The 20,511-nt window shown below is 46.4% G+C and overlaps 1 protein-coding gene across 17 annotated transcripts in view; it reads right to left on the minus strand.

Moving 5' to 3' along the window:
* The window catches only part of CACNA1G (calcium voltage-gated channel subunit alpha1 G), a 153,630-nt gene that overhangs the window by 23,041 nt on the left and 110,078 nt on the right, over positions 1–20,511 (minus strand). For 15 of the 17 annotated variants that reach the window (XR_008822444.1, XR_008822446.1, XR_008822447.1 and 12 more), the window contains 11 exons: positions 19,224–19,350; positions 15,823–15,948; positions 15,123–15,212; positions 14,317–14,509; positions 11,801–11,851; positions 5,813–5,964; positions 3,318–3,427; positions 2,138–2,271; positions 877–947; positions 520–598; positions 319–440 (listed from right to left, as the gene is read on the minus strand). Coding sequence is in view for 13 of the 17 variants with exons in the window: in XM_056342308.1 (XP_056198283.1) it covers positions 319–440; positions 520–598; positions 877–947; positions 2,138–2,271; positions 3,318–3,427; positions 5,813–5,964; positions 11,801–11,851; positions 14,317–14,509; positions 15,123–15,212; positions 15,823–15,948; positions 19,224–19,350 (1,255 nt within the window). In the remaining 4 variants the exon portion in view is untranslated. Of the gene's footprint in view, positions 1–318; positions 441–519; positions 599–876; positions 948–2,137; positions 2,272–3,317; positions 3,428–5,812; positions 5,965–11,800; positions 11,852–14,295; positions 14,510–15,122; positions 15,213–15,822; positions 15,949–19,223; positions 19,351–20,511 lie in introns of all 17 variants that reach the window. The other 2 variants (XM_056342265.1, XM_056342236.1) reach the window with 2 other exon arrangements.

The raw sequence follows: 20,511 nt of genomic DNA on the forward strand, positions 1-20,511 counted from the left end.
AAACCAATGCACGTTACTGAGCTGAGCTTGTGCTATCTGAGAGATGAGTCCCTTTATTTTTCCCCTTCTTTTTAAGTTGCTCACTCAGAGTAAAAAAATGGAATATATGGAGTACGCCAGGAAGCTGCAGCCATAGACATCGCAACGCCAGGAGGAGGCAACAAAAACGTTAGAGGCTTTGCCCCGTGCACAAATGAAGAGACCAGCTCACTGCAGGATGCGAGTGTCCTGGCTGGGCATTGTTACCAGCCTGGAGCAGAGCGAACAGCTTCTAATTAGGCAATTACAGGCAATACTCATTTTCCATGGCTCTCTTACCTTCATGATCCCATTCCAGTTGTCTCCAGTGGATACCCGGAAAAGAGTCAGAAAGGCCATCCCAAAGTTCCTGAACGTGGCGTGCCGTCCCAGCCCCTCGCAGGGGTGTGTGTCGTCGCACTCTGTGGGACCAAGCGCAGCCGTGAGACTCCGGCTCCCATCCCGCTCCCATCCCGCTCCCACCGGCACGGGAAGACTCACCAAGGTCTCCAAACAGCTCCACTCCAAGAGCTGCAAATATGAAAAACAACAACATGAAGAGAAGACCCAGATTCCCCACCTGGAAAGAGAAAAAGAAATGGGGGGAAAAAAACACAGAAAAAGAACATTCATTGATTTTTTTGTTCCAGACCTGTTTCTTGCTGTATTCTTTAATCCAAAACTTAAATTGCTTCAGGGGAAAAATGACCTCAATGTGAGGACTGTATCTCAGACTGCGCTTCGGAAGGGAAATTGTGATTCTCTAATGACAGTAAAGATAAAATGATTAGCATTCCTCTGCAATAGGAAATTAGCTTTGGGCCAGAGGAGATCTGGTTCGATATGGCAGTGGGTTACCTGTGGCAGCGCTTGCATCACGGTGTCCAACAGGGCTCTCATCCCTACAGCCATCTTCAGCAACTTCAACACTGCGGAAAACACGTTCATAATATGGTAACGGCAGCGCTAGCACACAGGCACAAACTCAGTCCCTCTCCCAGGAGCCACAGATTATGGGAAGAGAAATGTGAAATCATGTCAAGTGTTCTCCATTAGCTGCTATAGTCCCTGGCCTTTTTACATCGTGCCTGGTTGCTTGGATACTATCAAAATCCTGTGAATAGCAGCATCACCTACCCTGAGACTTGTAGAAAGCGTTATCGCTCTGCCTGGCTTTTCCTTTCCCCACTTTTATCTGTGTTGGACCCATCTCCTTCTTCCTCCGGTTATCTCGAGCAGTTACTTTCCCAACCCTGGGGCTACTCTCCCACTTCCATAGGCTACCCACTTTCATACATGATTCACCGAGGAACTGATTTACACATCTCTTCCAGAAGGTTGCATTTCCAATTGGAAACTGCATGTATTTTTAATTCTGAAAGGGATCCAATGCACAGGAAAAACACTTTTTTTTTCTCCCCCTGGAGACACAGCAGCATTTCATTTCTCCTCTGGCTCCTTGTTTGCTTAGATGAGGGCTGCAATCAGAGCAATTATGCCTCCGAGCACAACACTGCCCTTCAGGAGGGCCTGGGAGTACTTTCTTAAGCGCTCCCATTTTACGTCTTCATCACTTGGCCCTGAGACCTCCCTGTTCTGAAAAATCGGGCCCTGAAGAAGCTGGCTTCCCAGCTTGGGTATGTGTCGTTACAAGTCTGAGGGGACAGATGGATGCAGAGTGACGAGGCATGCTTTGTCACCGAGTGGTGAAATGTAAAGTCCCACGGGAAATTAAATTTATTAGATGCTTGTCTTTTTAAAGCAAACATACTCCAGCTTGTATTCTCTAATCCCCATCAGGGATGACTTTTGATTTGACTGGCATATTTTTTTCCAGGTATATCTCTGGAAGATACAGCCACAGCTCTTTCTCTTTCATTTCTAACCTCTCAGCCTTCAAGCCCTCTTAAGATAGAAACACATGGTCAGTTGGCTCAGCTTTTTGGCTCCTAGCAAGTATTTTCCCCCATTGTTATTTTATTTGTTTACAGCCTGTTGATGCCAGAGCTCTGCACATCATGATGGGGATGTGCCCCGGAACCGTTCCCCGACACTTAACTCCCTCCTGGAGGAGACCCTGCACCTCAAACCCAAGTCAATTCTGCTTTCTTCATCTCACCTCGAGCAATCCTGAGAACCCTCATGATTCGGATAATAGTGGGGTTAATCGGTAGCGAAGCATTCACCTCGATCTCTTCCAAAGTGATGCCCATGATAGACAGCAGCACAATTGCCAGATCTAATTGGTTCCATCTGGAGACAACACAAAGTGAAGTTTAACATCTACTAAGAAGCTGGCAAGGGGCGGTAGCTTGTTTCACACGAATTCCAGTCATTTCAATGGTTCTAGCACAGAAATGAATCTACAGCATTTTTCTGAGGGTATTATACAAAAGCAGTTATGTTATAAAATCATTGTAACTAATGCATCTCATTAGAAAATCAGCCAATTCCAAAGATAATTCTTGACTGAAGGGAAACAGAAACAAAAGCTGGGCACTTTTCTACCCGGAGGCTGCAGACCTCAGGGGAGATGCTGTGGTATCTGTCCGGCTGCTTTGAGACATGGCACTCGTGGACCTCAGTGTGAGATCTACCCTAGGAAGAACCAGATCCTGTGTCCAGTCCTTGCAACAAAAATCAGGGTGGGTGAAGGAAAGACCCCAAGGATCCATGCCAGGTTGGAGAGAGGCGTGATCCTAGCACAGACACCTGGAACGTTGGGGGTGGAACCATCCTCCCGGCTGCTGAAGGGCTTGTGTTCAAGTCTTGCCCAGTGCCAGCGCTTTTGGTATTAACACTGAAGGAGGCAAAAATGGGAGGAGAAAGATTCACCGAGGACATAAAATCTGTATTTGTGAGGTAAGAGAGTGAAAAGCTACAAAAAAAGCAGCAATTTCATCTGCTGCTCCACATCTGCATAAAAAGAAGCCCCTTTCCTCTTTCATTTCCACTCACAACCAGGTTCTCTTGGCATAAATTTTGTCCCCTCACCAGATCATCTGGATGACATGGAGATGCAACTGGTGTGAGACGAGAACCAGCTGCTCAGTGTGAGACTCACTCCTATTTTGTCCTCTCCCAAGGGCCAAAGCGGTGCAATCACATCCCGGGGCACACACAAGCCTTACCCCAGCTCACATCCCCAAACCTCCACCTACCCAGGTTTCAATCAGTCACACCAGAAAGTGCTCCCACGTGTCCGACTGCCATCACTGGAAAGAGCATCGGGGTCCAGGACACCGCGTTTGGCCAGAAACCTGCTGCTGGCCCTGCCGTCACAGCGGGGCTTTTGTTACCTGTCTTGGAAGAAGCGACGAAACCCAAAGGCGATAAGCTTGAAAACAGACTCCAGGACAAAGATAACGGTGAAGATGTAATTGCAGATCTTCAGGGCTTCATCAAGAACCTGGGGTGTGGACACAGGACCATGGTTAGATGCCAGCTCTGCAGCCTGCAGATCTGCCCTCCTCTCCTTTCACCAGTCACTCACTTCCAAACTACAACAAAAGGCTCCAGTCGTGGGCTCTCTCTGATGACAAATGTCCCAGGGAAAAGTCCCAGTGCTTCAGGGAGAGCGCAAGCTGCATTTCCCTGGCCCCAACCCAGCAGACACAATTCAGCGGAGGGGCTGACACAAACCCAAGGCACAACTCAAACCCTGGGGCAGCCACACAGCCCAGCGCAATCCCTTGGGTGAGCGGTAAGAGCTGCTGCCTTCGCAGGTGTCGGCAGCACGCAGACCCTCGTGCTTTCAGCCGAAAGCTGAATTTCCCCCCACTCGCTCATTTGTGCACTGCTGCAAGAGCCATGGGCTGGCCAGGTCTGTGCAAGCACCGGCCAAATGGCTTCTTTGTGATAGCCTGTCTTTTACTCCTCACCTTGAGCTTTTGGCAAGGAGCAGGAGAGAGGGATCGCATGCCAGCAGCAGCGAGTGCCTCGGGTTATCGTCTGCCCACCCTTCCCTCTGCAGAAGTCACAGCCTGGCCATTAACTTACAGGTGCCTCCTGGCTGGGACAACTCTTGCATGGTCACGTCAGAGGCAATTTCATCCCAAAAGTCCTGCTCGTGAAGGAGCACTGCGGTAGCAGCACCCTGCGTGGCCACTTCAGTAACGCGCATTGAATTTGTCACTGCTGGCAAATGGGATGACAATAACCATGTCCGGGGCACTCTTAGGGAATGGGGGAGATGGCAACATTGTGCTCTCAGACCAAAACCAAGACTTACTGGAGCAGCAGAAGTCATTACAGAAGGGGTTTCAGACACACACTCTGCCTTCATGCTGCAGTTTAGCTTCAAGCATCCATGGATGAAAACACCTCAATTGCCCGAGAGGTACCAGCCCAGCTGCTAAAGGAAGCTGTGGCTCTGAACGAGGTTCCCTGTCATCCTGCAGGGGACCAGGGCCCTGCCACCAAATGACCACATTTATCCGGCAAAAGCCAGATTTTGCCCTGTAGCTCCTTCTCTGCACGCTGCAGTCCCTCCTCTCTACGTGCAGCCACAGCATCTCCAGCTGGGATCTTGTCCACAGGGCATCCTGGGGTATCCCACCAGCAGCCCCTTTCAGCACCAACACACCAAGGAACTGGGTTTGGATATAAAGCTTTCTGGTACATTCAGCCTTTTAAGCATCCGCGGGATCCCAGCCGTCAGTCACCCCGACCAGAGTGATATCGGGGTCCCGATTCAGCAAGACCCTCCAGCATGTGCACGGCTCTAACCATGCTGTCATCTCAGCACAGCCCAAGCTTGGAGTTATTACCCAGATGCTGCATACCAGAGGCTTAGAGACAAAACGTTATTTTCCTAAAGAAAATTAAAAACAAAAGCCTGCCCAACATTTTTATAATACAAGAGAAAATGTAGCTGCAAAACGACTGCAGTAAGACTGCACGCCCTAGAGCGATTCATTCCAGTACCGGTTCCTTAGCCAACAACCTTTTTCATCACCAAATGACTGAATCATGCAATGAGCCTTCCAGGGTATTTAAAGGTGACCTGAACAGAAAAAATAAATTGGGCTTCTGCCCTTTCACTTTTTGGCTTCTTTATGATAGGCTGGAGGATATTTTTCCCCTCGTTTGCATGTCTTAGTTGTTTGGGGGTTTTATATTAAGTATTCAAGTCCTGTCTAGTCTTAAAGAATATTTCCTCCTATTGTGTGCTATATTTATTCATTCTGAAAGTGTCTAATAAAAATAAGTACAAGTTATATGGCAGAGGCAGCTATTTCCATTTCATTCTTATGCACAAGAGACTTGACATCCCAGGACAGGCTGTTTTTATTTTCAGAGTATCACAAAGACCCAGGAACGTAGCATACTAATATATTAAAATGTATTTTAAAGACCAGCACGGAATCCAGTGCCTGTGAAAATTGGGCCCTATGGGACTCCAGGGATTTAGCAGAAACTTTGCAAAAAGAAACATCTCACAAATTCTTCTATTATTTTTCCTTTTTCTCCTTTTTTTGGTGGAAAACCTAAGTCAAATGGAAGATGATCTTACCTAGCAAACCAAACCAACCTGCTCCCACCCTCATTTCCAAAGCAGCTCGTTCACACGTGACTAGGAGGGAGAGGTGCAATGGGACCCAGGTGCCCAAAGCCATGGTTTGATGGGTACAGTCCATGGGGCAAAGGGACAAGTCAGGCATGGTGGACAAGGGCCTCAAACAAGGTCCCAGAAAGGGTCTAACAGCAAAACCAGCCTTAACTCTGCCCATAAGCCCATACCCCCACAGCTGAGCACCCTCCCCCCTGCTTTCCCCCCTCTCTTCCCTGGTACCTTTGGCTGCTGGTAGTGCTCCATGGCCATGGTGATCACGTTGAGGCCAATCACTCCAGTGATGAACAAATCCAGGTAGTGGCTGGTGCACATCTGGTGGATCAGGAGGCGGAAACGGGAGTAATCCGAATAGTAGGGCTTACACTGTGCTTCTGCAGCGGGGAGGAGGAGAGCGAAGAGGCACATCAAGTCATTTCTCTGCGTCTTTCTGAAGTCAATGCACCCTCATTTTCCAACTCCAAAGATGAAAAATTCTAGACCGATTACAGCAACATGCTGTCTTTTTTATTTCCTTTTTTCTTGCTGGCATGTCATCATTTTTAAAACACAGCGGGGCTCCCCTCATCTTACAACCATTAAACATCTTCAGTGGGACATGCACCATACTCAGCCTTATGGCATCAGGGATGAGGTGAGCTGGGACTATTGTGCTGCTAAAGAATGTTTTCCCTGTAGGAATATTTGAATTAAATTTAAATTAAATCAACAATTTTTGTTTCTGCTGATCTTAAAAAGTCCCCAAAGTATCTGCAAACCCAATTAATGGTCAGATGTTTGGGACAGATTTTCATAACGATGTCTTAAAAATACAGGCCATTGAGTTAGCGGTGGTCTTTGAAAGAGAATTGATTCAGACGTATTATGTTCTTTGCAATAAACTGTAGAGAGAACAAAATTCAACACTTTGGCTGCCAGAGCCCTGAGAAATGGTCCATAAAAATACCAAGGAAAACTGATCAGTCAGCCTTAGCGATTAGAAAATAATGATCCTCCATTTAGACAAGATTATCAAAGTACAGATTTCACTGTTCAACTCATTCCCGTGTTCAGCTGCCTCAGGGATGACACATGCTCTTTAGACCCCAAATGTTCCTAGAGATAAACTCATTTACTCACCTAATCTCTAATGAGGAAATGCCAAGGCTGAGTATATAATTCAGTACAATTTTCAAGGAGGCATTATAATGCAGATTGAAGTGGAAAGGACTGTCTTGAATATGTCAGAGTATAATATTACTCTCATAATTAGATGATCATCTGGTTATGAAAATTATTGAGCTGTAAGAATTACATGGCTTGATATTTAGTGCTGCTGAGAAAATGTACAGTTTGATACATTATTCTGAGCAAAAAGTTGGGCAGAACGAAGCCACAAAGCACAGGTTTGGGTTGCCCTCAGGGAAAACTAATTTTAGAAGATCAAATTTTGCCTGGAAATAGAATTCACTTTGTCAATAGCCAATGACATCGCAATCAAACCCAGAGATTCGACCGTTTTATGTGCTCGCCGCTGCATTACAGGATCCTGAAAAAACCAGAGAAGTTTTGTTTTTTCCATAGGGACAGACCTTTCCCTTAGAGCCCAGGGACCAGACAAATCACTCAGCAGTTTTATTCCGTAGGAGTTTGGAATGCCCAAAATTCTGCTTCGGTGTCATCACATGAAAGGCAGCATTAATATTCACTTTCTGATCTGCAGTGTGCTTTAGGTGCTCTGTACCTGAGTGCTAAAGCACGATATTGATGAAAAGGTCTATAAAATTAATTTTCATGCGAATCTATTGAGTGCTTACAAAAAAGCAGACTGGTAGCTGCTGATTCACTCGTAAGACTTTGTCAGATATCTCAGAATCTGCATAAATCTCCATAAAGTCAAGATATCTCGATCACATTATGCTAAATTATGAGTAGCAAATTAACTAAAATGTTTGAATACAATTAGGTTAGGAATAGGACCTATTTTTATGAACCAACTTATCATCTCCGAAAGAAACACCATCATAATTGGATCACTTCTTCTACATTTATGTATAATTCACATTCAAAAAGAAAAATGTCAATGTTTCTGCCTTTTTTCTTGCGATGGATTTACTTATGAATAATTACACTGGAATTCACATTTTTTCTTAGCTTTGATTGACGGGTAATTCCAAATCCTACAGAATAGCACCGATGCCGTTAGAACAGAAAGGATTTAGAGAGAGGTTGTAAAATGTCTCCTGTGCAGGGCTCCTGCACCTGGATTAGCCTGTGCATGACCTTATAAGCAGGGCTGCTAATTGTTCATATATCTGCAAAGGCTTCTCCCCTTTCGCACCCCCCCTTCTCCCAAACCCCAAAGCTCCTTTGCATCTTTCCCAGCAAACAGCTCCATGCTTCCATGTCTCTGGACGCTGCTCTCGCAGCTGCCCTTGCAGCCGTAGAAAATCGCCATTCATGAACGTTTCATCCTTCCCCATTAACTTTGTTAAGAGGGGATTTGTCAGCCCTGCTTATGACTCATGCCACCGCTCGCTTCACCGGTCTCCGCATGCCGGCCGTGCATATTAGTGCCGTACGGATATTACCGCGAGGTGAACCAGGCACAAGCCAGCATGCTGTCCGAGGACGGCAGATAAATACCTACTGTGCCTAGGTGGGCAGGGAACTCACTGAACAGACAAACCATTTCCTTGCTATCGGATAAATACTATTTCTTTCAGCAGACCTGCGCAGTTCCGCAGCAAATTTGGGGATCGCTCACGCATCATTATCCAGCTGCAAAGCCCATGCCCCCTATCACACAGTATCATTTCTAATTATTGCAGTAAAGAGCTAAACAATACCAACATCTTGGGAAATACAGACATCTGTTAAACTCCAGGTGGTGAACTTCACAACTAACACAACACCACATTACTGTACTGTTACAATACACTGTGTCAAGAACAACAAGAGCTCTGGGTTAGTCTCGGTTATTACTGGAAAGGTTAACTTGGCTTCCCGGCACACATGGTGTTAAAGAAAAGAGGAGGAGAGCAAACAAAGAAAGAAGAATTGGCAGGATGAGAATGCAAGAAGATGACGAAATACAGCAAAAGCCCCACTACGAGACATATCAGGCTGGTAAACAGGGTGTAAATCGAGCTGCTTCACCATGGCTGGAGGCCAGGAGAGAGGGAGAAAAGGCTCAGATTTAGATATTGTTACATTGGAGACAATCAGCTCGGACAGTGGATCCCCAGCGATCTCCTAACCCTGTTGGGAAGGAGACTGTGCAGCTGGCTGGGAGCTGGCTTGGGAGCATCCCACCTGCCCCTTGGTCCTGGGCAATGGTGGCCTGAGGGGATGGTGCCCGCTGGGGGAGCGGGTGCCGGGCAGGGGGGCACGTGGCTTTAGCTTATCGCCCTGATGGGCTCTGAGCTCACTTGTTTCCCAAGCAGACACTGCGTACTCCTCTTGGGACCATAACCAATCCCCTCGACCGGGTGGGAGGCAGAGCACAGCAGCCCCAGCCCATGCCCTGGGGTACCCAAACTCATCACCGTCCCCTCCTGCCCATTTGAAAAGGCTGTGGCCACCGCTGTGGCAGGATAAACATCTCCCATTCCTAATCCCACTCTCAGTTCTCCCAGGCCAGGCACCCTTCGTGCTCAGCGGTCATAGTCTAGGATCGGGGCATTACGCTGCCGTGTGCCCGGCAGCCCTGGGACGTGACCCCCACATGGCACCAGCGACCAGGAGTCAGTGGCGGGGCAGCCCTGTCCCCTGCAGGCAGTGCCACTGCCAGCTCCCCGAGGGTCCCGGTGGGACCTGGGGCCAGGGCCGCTCTCCCCTCTTTAACCACATGTCCTTGGGGGGGATGGGGCTGGGAGAGATCCCCGAATAACGGCTGCCTCCGCATATCGCCCTGTCAAGAGAGAAATTGCCACTTTCCCCGAGGCAGCTTTCGAGCTGGAGGCGCGTGGGCACGGGAAATTGGAATTCACGAGAGTGGGACAATTCCATTACTGTCTCCTCTGGCTTCTTCCTTCTCCTATAATAAGGGAATTAACTACTTTGCAGGTCTAAGTATATCTGGAGGACAGCGGCAAACCAGTGAGCAATGAGCCCGTGACGCAGCTGGATTTACAAACTGTATCAAGGATATTATTAGGTTAAAAAGTAGTTTGCACTGAAGGAACATTTTTTTGTTTAAACACAGCATTTTACTTGGCTTTTATTGTACTGAATGGATTTTTTTTTAAAAAAAAAAAGGCAAAATGGAAAATGATAAATTATTTCCACTGAGAAGATTCCAGTTGTGATAGAATGTAGACTCAAAAAAAAAAAAAAAAAAAAAAGGGGGAAAAATAAAATTATAATATCTCACCAGGCAGCCATGCACACACACACACACACACACACACACTCTATTCCATCTTATCTTCACAGAAAGAGAAGCGACGCCCTCTAAGTGCAGAGATGTGTGGAAGCTTTGGGGTCACAGCTCCAGATTTCTCATTGAACCACAGAAGGTTCATCTGCAGCACCAGGGAGCGATTCCCTAATATCCCCACCAGGCAGGTTCACAAATCAAACCTTTCTATTCCCTCGTGCCGGTGCCTGAAGAGCAGCGTGACACAATCACTGCCACTGGATCCAAAGAAAAGGCAACAAAAGGAAACACAAAGCACAGACCTGACAATTGCACACGTGTTAAAGACAAACTCTGAGAGCCCTTCTGAGCCTGCGCAGGGTAACAGAGGGGTTTGGAATGAGTTCAGTGCCTTTATAAAATAAAACAAGACGGCCTTGATGTAGCTCTGGAGGACCAGGAGAGGAGTTGCAATCAAATAAAAAGAAGAAAAAGTAAACAGCCCCCCCAAACCCAGTGACAACCCACCCCCCTCCATGCTGCCCCCATTTTGTAGGAGAAGACAGGAGGCTACCAAGAAGAGCAAGAATGAAGGCAAAGAAGTAAAAATATTGGGATGGCAACGGGAAGGAGATTCAGGGGTTATTAAAGCATGTTGTGATAACTTCCAACAAGGCCTGAGAAATGTAAGGTAGGAACCTCTGTCTCCCTGAGTTATCCTCTGCAGTGAAAGCTGATAGTCCCCACCTTGAAATTTTTATTTAATCAAAACTCCCCACAATACGTGAGAGACGGATGAAGCCCTGCTCCCATCTCAAGCAGTGGGAGCTCGTTCACAGGTGAGAATTTTAATGGCACAATTTTCCTAGCATATTATTTTTGTCGAAAATTACAGCTATATTTGTTTCTATGTTGGCACCTCTTTAATTATTCAGGCTAATATTCTTAAGTTATGAATTAAACAAAACGCTTGCCAGATCAAAGCTTCTCCTAAAAATAAAAAGAGCAAGGGACAGATCTGCAGCTCTGAGCATCATCCCAGTGAGATGAGGGGGTGCATGAGCAGTCGGGGGTGGGGTGGGGTGGCCAAGTCAAACCCCCAGCAGCGTTCAGCCCTGCTGGTCCATCCCCACCAGGACCTGCAAAGGCTTAGAGGTGGCATCTTTTTTTCATTTCATTCACAAGATGCAACTCTCAATCAATACGAAGAATTTACAAGCTGGGCAGTACAACAGCCAACCTCCCTGTCCACGCCGGGGGTTGCTGTGGGGCTGATCTCTCCACTGAAGCTCCAAGGCTCTGCACCACGCTGAATTTTACCCTGCTGAAAAACTACTGTGCCTCCCCGAAGCACAGCTTTTGCAGAGCCATGAGCAAGGGCTGGAGAAATAATGAAATAACTTCCCTAAGCGAAACTGCCTGCCTTCCAGAGACACTCCTGCAAATTATTCAGATACTTCTAAGTTGGTGATTGGAAAGCTAGGGTAAGCAATAAAGGACCCATTTCACAGTCCAGACATTATTCTCGAATAATAAAAAAAAAAAAAAACCAAAAAAAAAAAATTTAAAAAAAAGGAGAGGGAAAAAAAAAAAGCCATGAAAAGTCTGACAGTGTCTTAATGAAAACCAGAAAAAAAATAATACTGAAGAACATAACATGATCAAGGGGTAAATTAAGGGCTTGCAAGTGTCAGTCCTGAGCCAGGTCTGCAGACCTGCAGCTCAGAATGATATGCGTGTGCCATGAAGTAAGCAAACGAGCTTTGCACCACACACACGGTTTAGTGGGATGCCTCACAGCAGCGGTGGCCAGCCGTTAGTGACACAGCACTGCCATTCAAGTGGGACGAGACGTGCCGACTTCCCAGTACCTTGCACTGCACTGGCTGAGCTCTCCATTAATACATCATCCAGCATTAGATCTAAAAGAACGAAATGGCATTAATCACCCGGCAGCACATGCGGCAAGACTTCCCTTCCCCTTCAGAGGTCCCTAAGGCTCTCAGGCTCTCCATTGCCTCTACAAGGAAGGTTTCCTTGTGGGATCCTCTCCTTGTGCCTCAGGGAGGGTGGGCTCAGGTACATGGGCTCATCGTGAAAAAGGAAGGGCTCTTGTGCTTCTCCCACATACACAGGTGGAAGCCCAAGAGATCCCTGAGGACCCCCTTGCTAGATGATGATGATGGAGAAGACACTTCTGAAGGACGGACTTTGTACGTACCCTGCTGGGCCAGCGCACCCTACAGCGGCCACTCCTGCACCTGCCTCCATCTCACCGTGCTTTTCTGGGTTTCAGATGCCTGATTAGGTAAATGCATTTGAAGATCAAAAAGGACCGTGCAATCAGCCTACGGCTGCCTGGGTCTGACATCCCTAGGTTGGTGTGGGCACCTGGGGACCCTCCGGAAGGCCAGCTGAAAGGAACCCCCATGCAGTTGCTGGTATAATCAAATCCTTAACTCTTGGTATCATCTGCAAGTTCCCACCATGCAGAATGAAGCTAAGCACTGACATCTGTTGCCTCCGAGGGCAAAGCTGGACACGGTCAATTAAAACCAATGTTTCACTGTACGCAAATGGGGAAACTGTTCTAAAGTGATTTGGAGGGCTTCGTACTTTGCTCTTGAAAGGTTTTTATGGCAATTGAATACTCAGCAATATTTGATCCTCAGTAAAATAGCTGTTTATTGCCTCTTTAATTAGGCATTTCATAGGACCGAATGAATAACTACATCTCCGAGGATGGTTTGTGATTCCTTCCCACTGGGAAATTGCCCAGACTTATGTCTTTTCCTTATCTAGTTCCTCTAGCATTCTAAATACGGTCATTAATAATAACTAAACATCTATTTTTCTTCTACAGGAACGTCTGCTTTCCAAAACTGCAACTTTAAATAGGGATCTTTCTATCCAGCCTTTAAAAGCATTATCTAACTCACCAGCCTGAAACTGTTTGGGAACTTGGACTGACCGAAAGAGCTTTCTAGGCATTTCCTTCATGTGAAAAACATAAACAAATTCTTTCCATCTGTATCCCACTTAACTGAGAACAGTCTAACGTGTCCTCCACCGCTCTTGAGGGCAGCCTCCATCTTTCCACTGACCATCGAGGAAGCCAGGCTCTCGGCATAAACCAAAGTTTGATGTCCAGAGGCTGGTGTGATACAACCTATTGGTTACAAAACCTGTGAAGCTCATGGGACTTAAAGATGTGACCAAAGGAAAGCGCTGGGTAAGTGCTAAACTGAGAGAGGCTGAGACACCATTGTGGTACGTGGTTGCATGATTAAGCCTGTCACAGCTATTAAACACCTCTTAGACTATTAAAAAAAAATAAAACGGACTTAATATTACCAGCTTTCGAAACAAGCGCCTGATCAGACAGCCTCTTAAACAGTACTGAAGTCTGTCAAAGATAGAGAAGAGACGTGAAAGGGGACACGGAGAGAGCAGCAGGCAGACTGAGACCAGGGAGGGAAAGCGTGAGGCCATGGACACGAAGGGCAATGGAGAAAGTTCAGTCAGAAGAGAGAGCATGCAAGAAGAAGAGCACCTCTGACCTGTGGCCTCTGGCTGACATGTCTTACTCAACTAAATCAAAAGAAAAAAAGACTAAGAGACAGGACGGGAGACTTTGGGCAGAGCTGAGGTCCAGCCTCCCTTCACCCGTCAAGGCTTCTCTAGGCAGGGCTGCAAGCTTGCACATCCAGTTTGGAGTTTGGTTCGATTTCTATCAGCGCTATTTTGTCTAGTTAGTTACTCCCCTCAACTGCTTTTTTTTTTTTTTTTTCTCTCTAATCTGTATTTCTCAAGCAAATGCATTGATATGTTTCTCTAAGGAGTTTTTAAGCATTACTAGAATGAGATGGCTCCATTATTTTATTACACTCTTGAATAGCAGTGGTGCTACTGTGCCAATAAATAAACCCGCTTGATAAATGGGACAGGTAACATCACTGTGGCATTACAAGGCTGTAATAAACCAAATAGTGAATCCAGTTATCAGTAACAGTGCTCATGACTCAGAATATTTATGGTGCCATCCGGCACTGATGATCTTTGCAGTTGTCACTATTTGTGTAACACTGAGCTCTGCTATCCAAGAAGCTCCAGGTCTGACTATTATTATATTTTACTTTAAATAACCTCCAATGGAAAGGTCATTGCAAATCATGCAGCCATTAAAAAGGCTTCCATGGCTCCTTGCTCAGCCTAAAATGACACTATTTCCTTCATGCAAATTTTATAGCTGGACATGCTTTTGGGAGAAGAATGATCACCAGACAAGAGGCAGGGAGGGGAGGGAGGAGGGGGATTTGTGTGGAAGGTCAAGCAGGACTCAGAAAGATGTGGAAAGACTACCGACCAGCCATCTGTTTCTCCTTACTCCTTCTCTTTTTCTCCAGCCGGCGAAGCCTCTTCTCCTCCCGCCTCTTGGCTTCTTCCTCCTCCTGGTGCTGTCGACATTTGTGGAAATTCTCCACCACCACCCCCACGAACATGTTGAGGACAAAGAAGGCCACGATCAGAAGGAAGGAGATGAAGTAGAGGAGCATCCATGGGTTGTAATTCATGACTGGCTGCAAAGTGGAGGAAGGCAAATGTCAACTGAGCCTCAAAAAAAAAAAAAAAAAAAAAAAAAAAAAAAAAAGAAAAAGCCCGGGGGGAGCAAATTGATATGGCTGCCCCATACACAAAACCCATGGGTGCCCCTTTCAGGCAGCTCAGCATGCTCTGCTCTTCCTGAAAATCGGGGCCCTCTGAAACACCTTACCTGAATGCTCCCCAAACACAAAATACGTTAAGGACAGAACAACCACCTCTGTTCTGCCAACGGCAGGGTAGCAGAATCCTCTGCAGCTCTTGCAAGTCCCTCACAGAAAACCTGTACCTACACAAAGCACTCCTTTCCTCCTGAAATGTCTAAACTGCTTAAAAAGTCAAACCATTCTTCAATAGTTGCAGTTCTCCCTAGTGGTAGTTAGACCAGTTGTGTTGCCAGATCTGTAGGGAAAAGGCTAGGTCCAAATCCAGACTTTTCACCGGACTCCTTGTCACGCCCCAGGACTTGGGTTACACGCCTCCCTTGACCCTCCCCGGAACCCCACTTGGCTGTGGAAGCCAACAGTACTTTGGAAAATGTGCAAATGTGCTCTGACAACTCATTTCTTACAGCTCCGCTGGAGCACGTACCTGCTGGTCAACTCCCACAGCATCTAAGCCATCGTACATGATATCCACCCACCCGTCCTTGGAGGCCAGGACAAAGAGAGACATCAGGGCCTAGAAATACATGGAATAAAAGTTAGATGTGGTTGCACTAAAGCTCTTTTGCTTGTAACATCTCACTCCTCTCTGCCCTTTCCTGGCTAAGGATTATCATTACCTGTCTGCTAATGGGACACTGATGCCCAAGGTTTCTCCAGGCAGAAAAAAACTATCAATGCCAGTGCCTGGTCTTGCAATGAGCACTAATTCGAAATCCACAAAGCTGAAGACAAAAGCAACTTCATTTCCACCCTCCAGGTCTCTACTGCTCCCAACTAATTAGTCCTTACCATGCAGCTAAAATAAGGTTGTGTTGCAGAGACGGTTGAAAGTGTCCGGCTCTATTAGACAAGCCCTTCTGCAAGATATATTTGGTTTGTTATGTAGCAGCGAAGCAATTAAGTACTCCACGAAGCCACATGTGCTTGTTCTGTTCCAAAAAGAAGTGTATGCCTGCTTGGAAACACTACCTTTGGGATTTACAGAGACAGAATGCTGTGTATGTGAACTGAATATTTACTGCGACTGGTAGTGCCCTGTAAGAAAATCCCACGGGATAATAATGCACAGGTTTTAAGTCAAGGAGGTAAAGGAGCAAAGAAGCAGATTACCATTCTAGTAATACCTGGCCGAGATTATCAAAATTATACTTGTGCCGGACCCATTTGTAGCTTGCTTCGGTACAATCCGATTTATTTGTGATGTTTCTGGTGTCCTCTCCCTGGCAGACAAAAAACTTGCCTTTGAAAAGCTGCAAAACACGCAAAGAAGAGAGGAACTGTGAGGGTTCAGCCCGCAGGATATCTCTGCAGACAATGGGCATTCCTCCTGGGGCACTCTGCCCACACCGACCACAGAAGGGAAGGGAAATGACCTATTTGTGCAGGTTATTAAGTGCGAGCAGCCGGTATAATATGCACCTAATGAGAAAACGCATGATTTCCCATCGTTTAGGACACCCACCTCATGCATTAAGTTGTCTGGTTCAGTGAGCTGAGACTGGCCAAAAGGCCTTTGCTTCTGGGTCGCCGGCTCAAGCGTAGCCCCAGCTAATAACCCAGACGAGCTAATGGCTTCTTACCACCCGTGGAATGACTCTGGCGACTCTCAGCCCCGTTAACGATGCTGCTTTCAAGAGTCGCTGACAAATTAAGTGTAACGGGGCCCCTCTGTCAGCCGAGGAAAGGTGGCACTGAAGAGGACTAAGCTCTGCTCTTACGGGTCGCAAGGGGACATGTCAGAGAGGAGCCGAGCTGCTGCGTTGGGCTCTTGGTGAACCAAGCCTCCTGCCCGTTCTGCTCGCGTCTCTGAGCCTGAGTGCTCTCCGGCCACCGCTAGGCTCTGCGGTCCGGGCAGGGGGGTCTGAAAATGTTCCTTGTGCTTAAGAAGCCAAGCCCAGCTGGTGCTGGGTACCTGATCCCCAGCTTATTTTCTCCATAAGCCAGGAGAGGCACAGCTCCTGGTTTCTGCCCACACGAGGAACATGAGCCTCCGCACCTTTAGCTCTGGACCTGATGCTTCCCACGCACAGAACAGAGAAGGGCAGGGGATAATTACTGCTTCAGACAGGGTGAGGGATGCTAGCAGGATGGATGGTATCAAAGCCCAGGAGGCAGCCAACAAATCAGGTTTTATTTGCTGATAGAAGCTATTGACATTACCGTTTTGGGGGGGAAATGGCAGCCTGCTCTCCAGGCTCCTTAAAACACCACCTGGGTATATAAAGAAAAGATGCTGAAGGGTTTTGATCTGTTGTTCTAGACAAGTATCAGTAGAAATTACAGCGAACAAGATAAACCCACGCATTACTCCATGGGTTTCCTTCGGAAATCAACAGCAGAAGGATGTTCTCTAGGCGTGCAAAATTAACCACCACTCAACGCAGTCATAATACTTCTGGATACAAGAAGAGAAGCATTCCCTGATCTTTCCGTGGAGAAACACTATCCATGGGTAAGGCAGACTGGGGAGATATAGCCTTCTCAGAGAAAAGTTTTAATTAAGCAGGAAGGTAAACAACTGGTTTTAATATATAGTCTATAAATATAACTTCTCCAGGAGCTGGACTGTAATGCCACTCAGATGGGAGCAGTAACACAGCTACTAACGGGGCTTGGAAACACAAAGCCCAATTTGCAAAATTGCTGATCCCTCTCAGCGCTTCAGATTTTAGCATTTCTGAAAATGAAAGGCCCAGTGGTTCCTACTGTATTTGTTTTATCCAGCTATTTCTTGTGTCTTATTAATGGCTATTCACATGTGGGTGAGCTTTACAACAAAACCGGTCTGGCAAAGAGGAGGCACGCTTAGAAACATGGACATCCAGAATTTAATAGCATTAAAAACCTCTAGTTTGAACCCCAGTTTATATTTACATGGGAAAGCAAACTGTAACTTTGAGAGATCATCTTTTTATAGAAAATAGCTATGGCCCTCATCTTACACCTAATTAGACATAAATATTAACTGACAATTTTGCATCCTGAATACAGGATCAGTCTTGCTTGTATCTACCCCTTAAGCATCTCAATAGTCATTGACAATTTAACGTAAGACTGCAAGTTGCTAGGGAAAGCCATCACAATTAGAAGCGGGGAAATTTAAAGAGCATACTGCAAGTTTTGTTGTTTGGCATAAATTTTCCTGTGTCTATGTTTTATATTGTTTTACAGGATATGCTTAGTTTTAGGAATCTGTTAAGGATAATGGATGGATGTTGTACTGTAATGCTAAGCCAATCTAGCTGCCAAGGTGGTTATGGAAGGGATGATTTTCTTCTCTGTTTATTTTCAATGCTGTATTTATTACTCACAGAGTACATTACTATAAAATATTATATAAGACACCTTTTCAAAACAAAGCCAAACAGAGCTACTTTCCAAAGCAGGCTGTGACAGATCAGATAAACTTCAGAAGTAAAGAAATGTTATGTCAAAATATTTACATGAAACAATCTCTTCCTTCCCAGGTAATAAGAATCCAATTGCATTGAAAATTCTGCCACTTTTCCCGCAGGTTCCTGAACTCCTGGGACTGAAGATATTGCCAGCAGAGCTGGCAGGGAGCAGATGCAAAAATCTCTATTTCTGCAAGCTTTCAGTTACATAAACTGTCAGAATCAGAATGAATCTCCAGGTCAAGGTCTCTCTGGAGTTTACAAACCAACAATTTCAGCTTTGAGAGTTTCTGTCTCCCTGCTGGTTCATACCTAGAGGAAAGGTGGAGGGGAGATGTCCCCACGTTATCTCCCAGAGAGAACAGGAATGGGATTTAACAGCTTCCCTGAGCAGTTTTTCTGGTGGCACATGTCATGCCTCAGGCCTGACCCTTCTGTGGTGTGGCCAGGTGAAGAAAGCACAGAAATATTATGATTCATGTCCTGCCGCAGGCAGAGCAGAAGTCCTCGTGGTGGGGAAAGGATGAAGAAAGCCCACTCTGTGTCTTTGAGGGGATCATCATGTTGGCTCTTGTATCACTGTATGCAACAGGGGAGCTTCAAGAAAGTTCAACACATCAAGTGACAGAGCCAAGACTTGGAAATCAGGAAAAAACATGTCTTGAGAGGGCTAGAAAGGCCACACTGTGCTTCTGGGGTGGGGACCAAGAACCATGTAAGCTCTTGGGTCTGAGGCATTCCAGGCTGTTAACTATGGCAAAGTTACGGATTCAAAACCAACACACGTTTCTAGAGCTGGGCAGAGGACCTCCAAGGAACCAGAGGGAGGCAGAACCAGCCCCACTAACTGGTTTTAACCATTGCTTATTTGGCTACAGCTAGGGATGCGTGTTGCTGGGCCACTGTTGTTAGACTATAATGATTAATGAGGCTTTAATGGCTGACCAATAATGGGAAATGTGATTCCTCCTCCCTAGAAGCAAGGCGCGTTCCCCAAAAAGGCCAAACAGTCCATTGATTCAGTTTCAGAAAGACTTACAGTATGCCCACGGGTACAGGTACCCAGATGTGAGGCCATCTGGGGCTCGTGACGGTTTTGCGTGAGGTGCTGAGGCTTACAGGGGACTCACCTGAACTCCCAGGATCCCAAAGATTATGAAAAAGGCACAGCAGATGACCACGATGTTCCCAATGGGCTTCAGGGATGACATGAGAGTCTCCACCACCAGCTTCAGCCCCTGGGCTCGACTAATGACTCTGTGGGGCAAGTAAGCACAAAAGCTACGTTAGTCCTGTTCTTGCCCAGTTCTGCCTCCTATTAAGATAGAAGAAGTAGAGAACACAATATTAGGGAATTTTTTAGAATGGCAAATAACTCAAAAATCATGATGGAAGAAGTAGTTCTAGAAGATTGACCTGTGAGATTATAGAGGTGTTTGAGGGAAAAGGGTCTTTCCCTCAAAGTAGAGGAGAAGGAGACCACATATGAGGAAGCCAGGCCAGAAAAGTCACTGGAGAAGGACGTAGAAGAATATACAGGCTAGCCCCAATGCCTTCAAATTTGGAACGATGGTTTTAATCTAACCCACTGCCTAGGCTTGATCTGTTTGCTGATCAGCATCTTCTAGTTACTGTTCACTATAATATATTCAAACCTCTGTGTTTCCCTTTTCCTTTTCCTATCATTTGGCCCAAAGAGCTGTCTAATTTCCCAGCCTTGATCACACCTTCCCAGGGATCCAGTCTCTTAGCATGGGCCATCCACAAACACACACCTTTATGCCTGCAGCCTGTCCAGGGCTGCAAAAAGAGGGTTTCCCTGTGTCCATTCCTGCGCAGATTTTGGCAAAGTTCTTGACTCCCCTGTCTCAGTCCATGAAATGGAGCAGGCGCTCTTACACAGCTGCCTGCACATCTGCAGCGATTACAGTGTCATAGAATGGTTTGGGTTGGAAGGGACCTTTACAGGCCATCTAGTCCAACCCCCCTGCAATGAGCAAGGACATCTCCAACTAGATCAGGTTTCTCAGAGCCCCGGCCAGCCTTACCTTGAATATTTCCAGAGATGACGCATCTACCACGTCTTTGGGCAGCCTGCTCCAGTGTTTCACCACCCTCATCGTAAAAAAATATCTCTACGTGTCCTTACAGTGCTGCCGTGTACAGAGACCTGAGCTACCCCTCAGTACCATCACAGCCTCTGCTTTACACCCACTGTACAACCTCAGCTCCTGAGCCAGTGGCATCCTCCAGGTGAAACTTCACCAGCAGGACCACGGGCATCTAAACTTGCTTCTGTAGTTCCTCTCTGTCTGGTACTGCACAGAATTTCATAATAGACGATAAGATCATATGGGCAGGTTGAGGAAGAATAATGTGGACATCACAAGTGAAGCAGGTTAAAAAAAAAAAAAAAAG

This window comes from Falco biarmicus, chromosome 1 (assembly GCF_023638135.1).
Source record: "Falco biarmicus isolate bFalBia1 chromosome 1, bFalBia1.pri, whole genome shotgun sequence".
Taxonomy (NCBI): domain Eukaryota; kingdom Metazoa; phylum Chordata; class Aves; order Falconiformes; family Falconidae; genus Falco; species Falco biarmicus.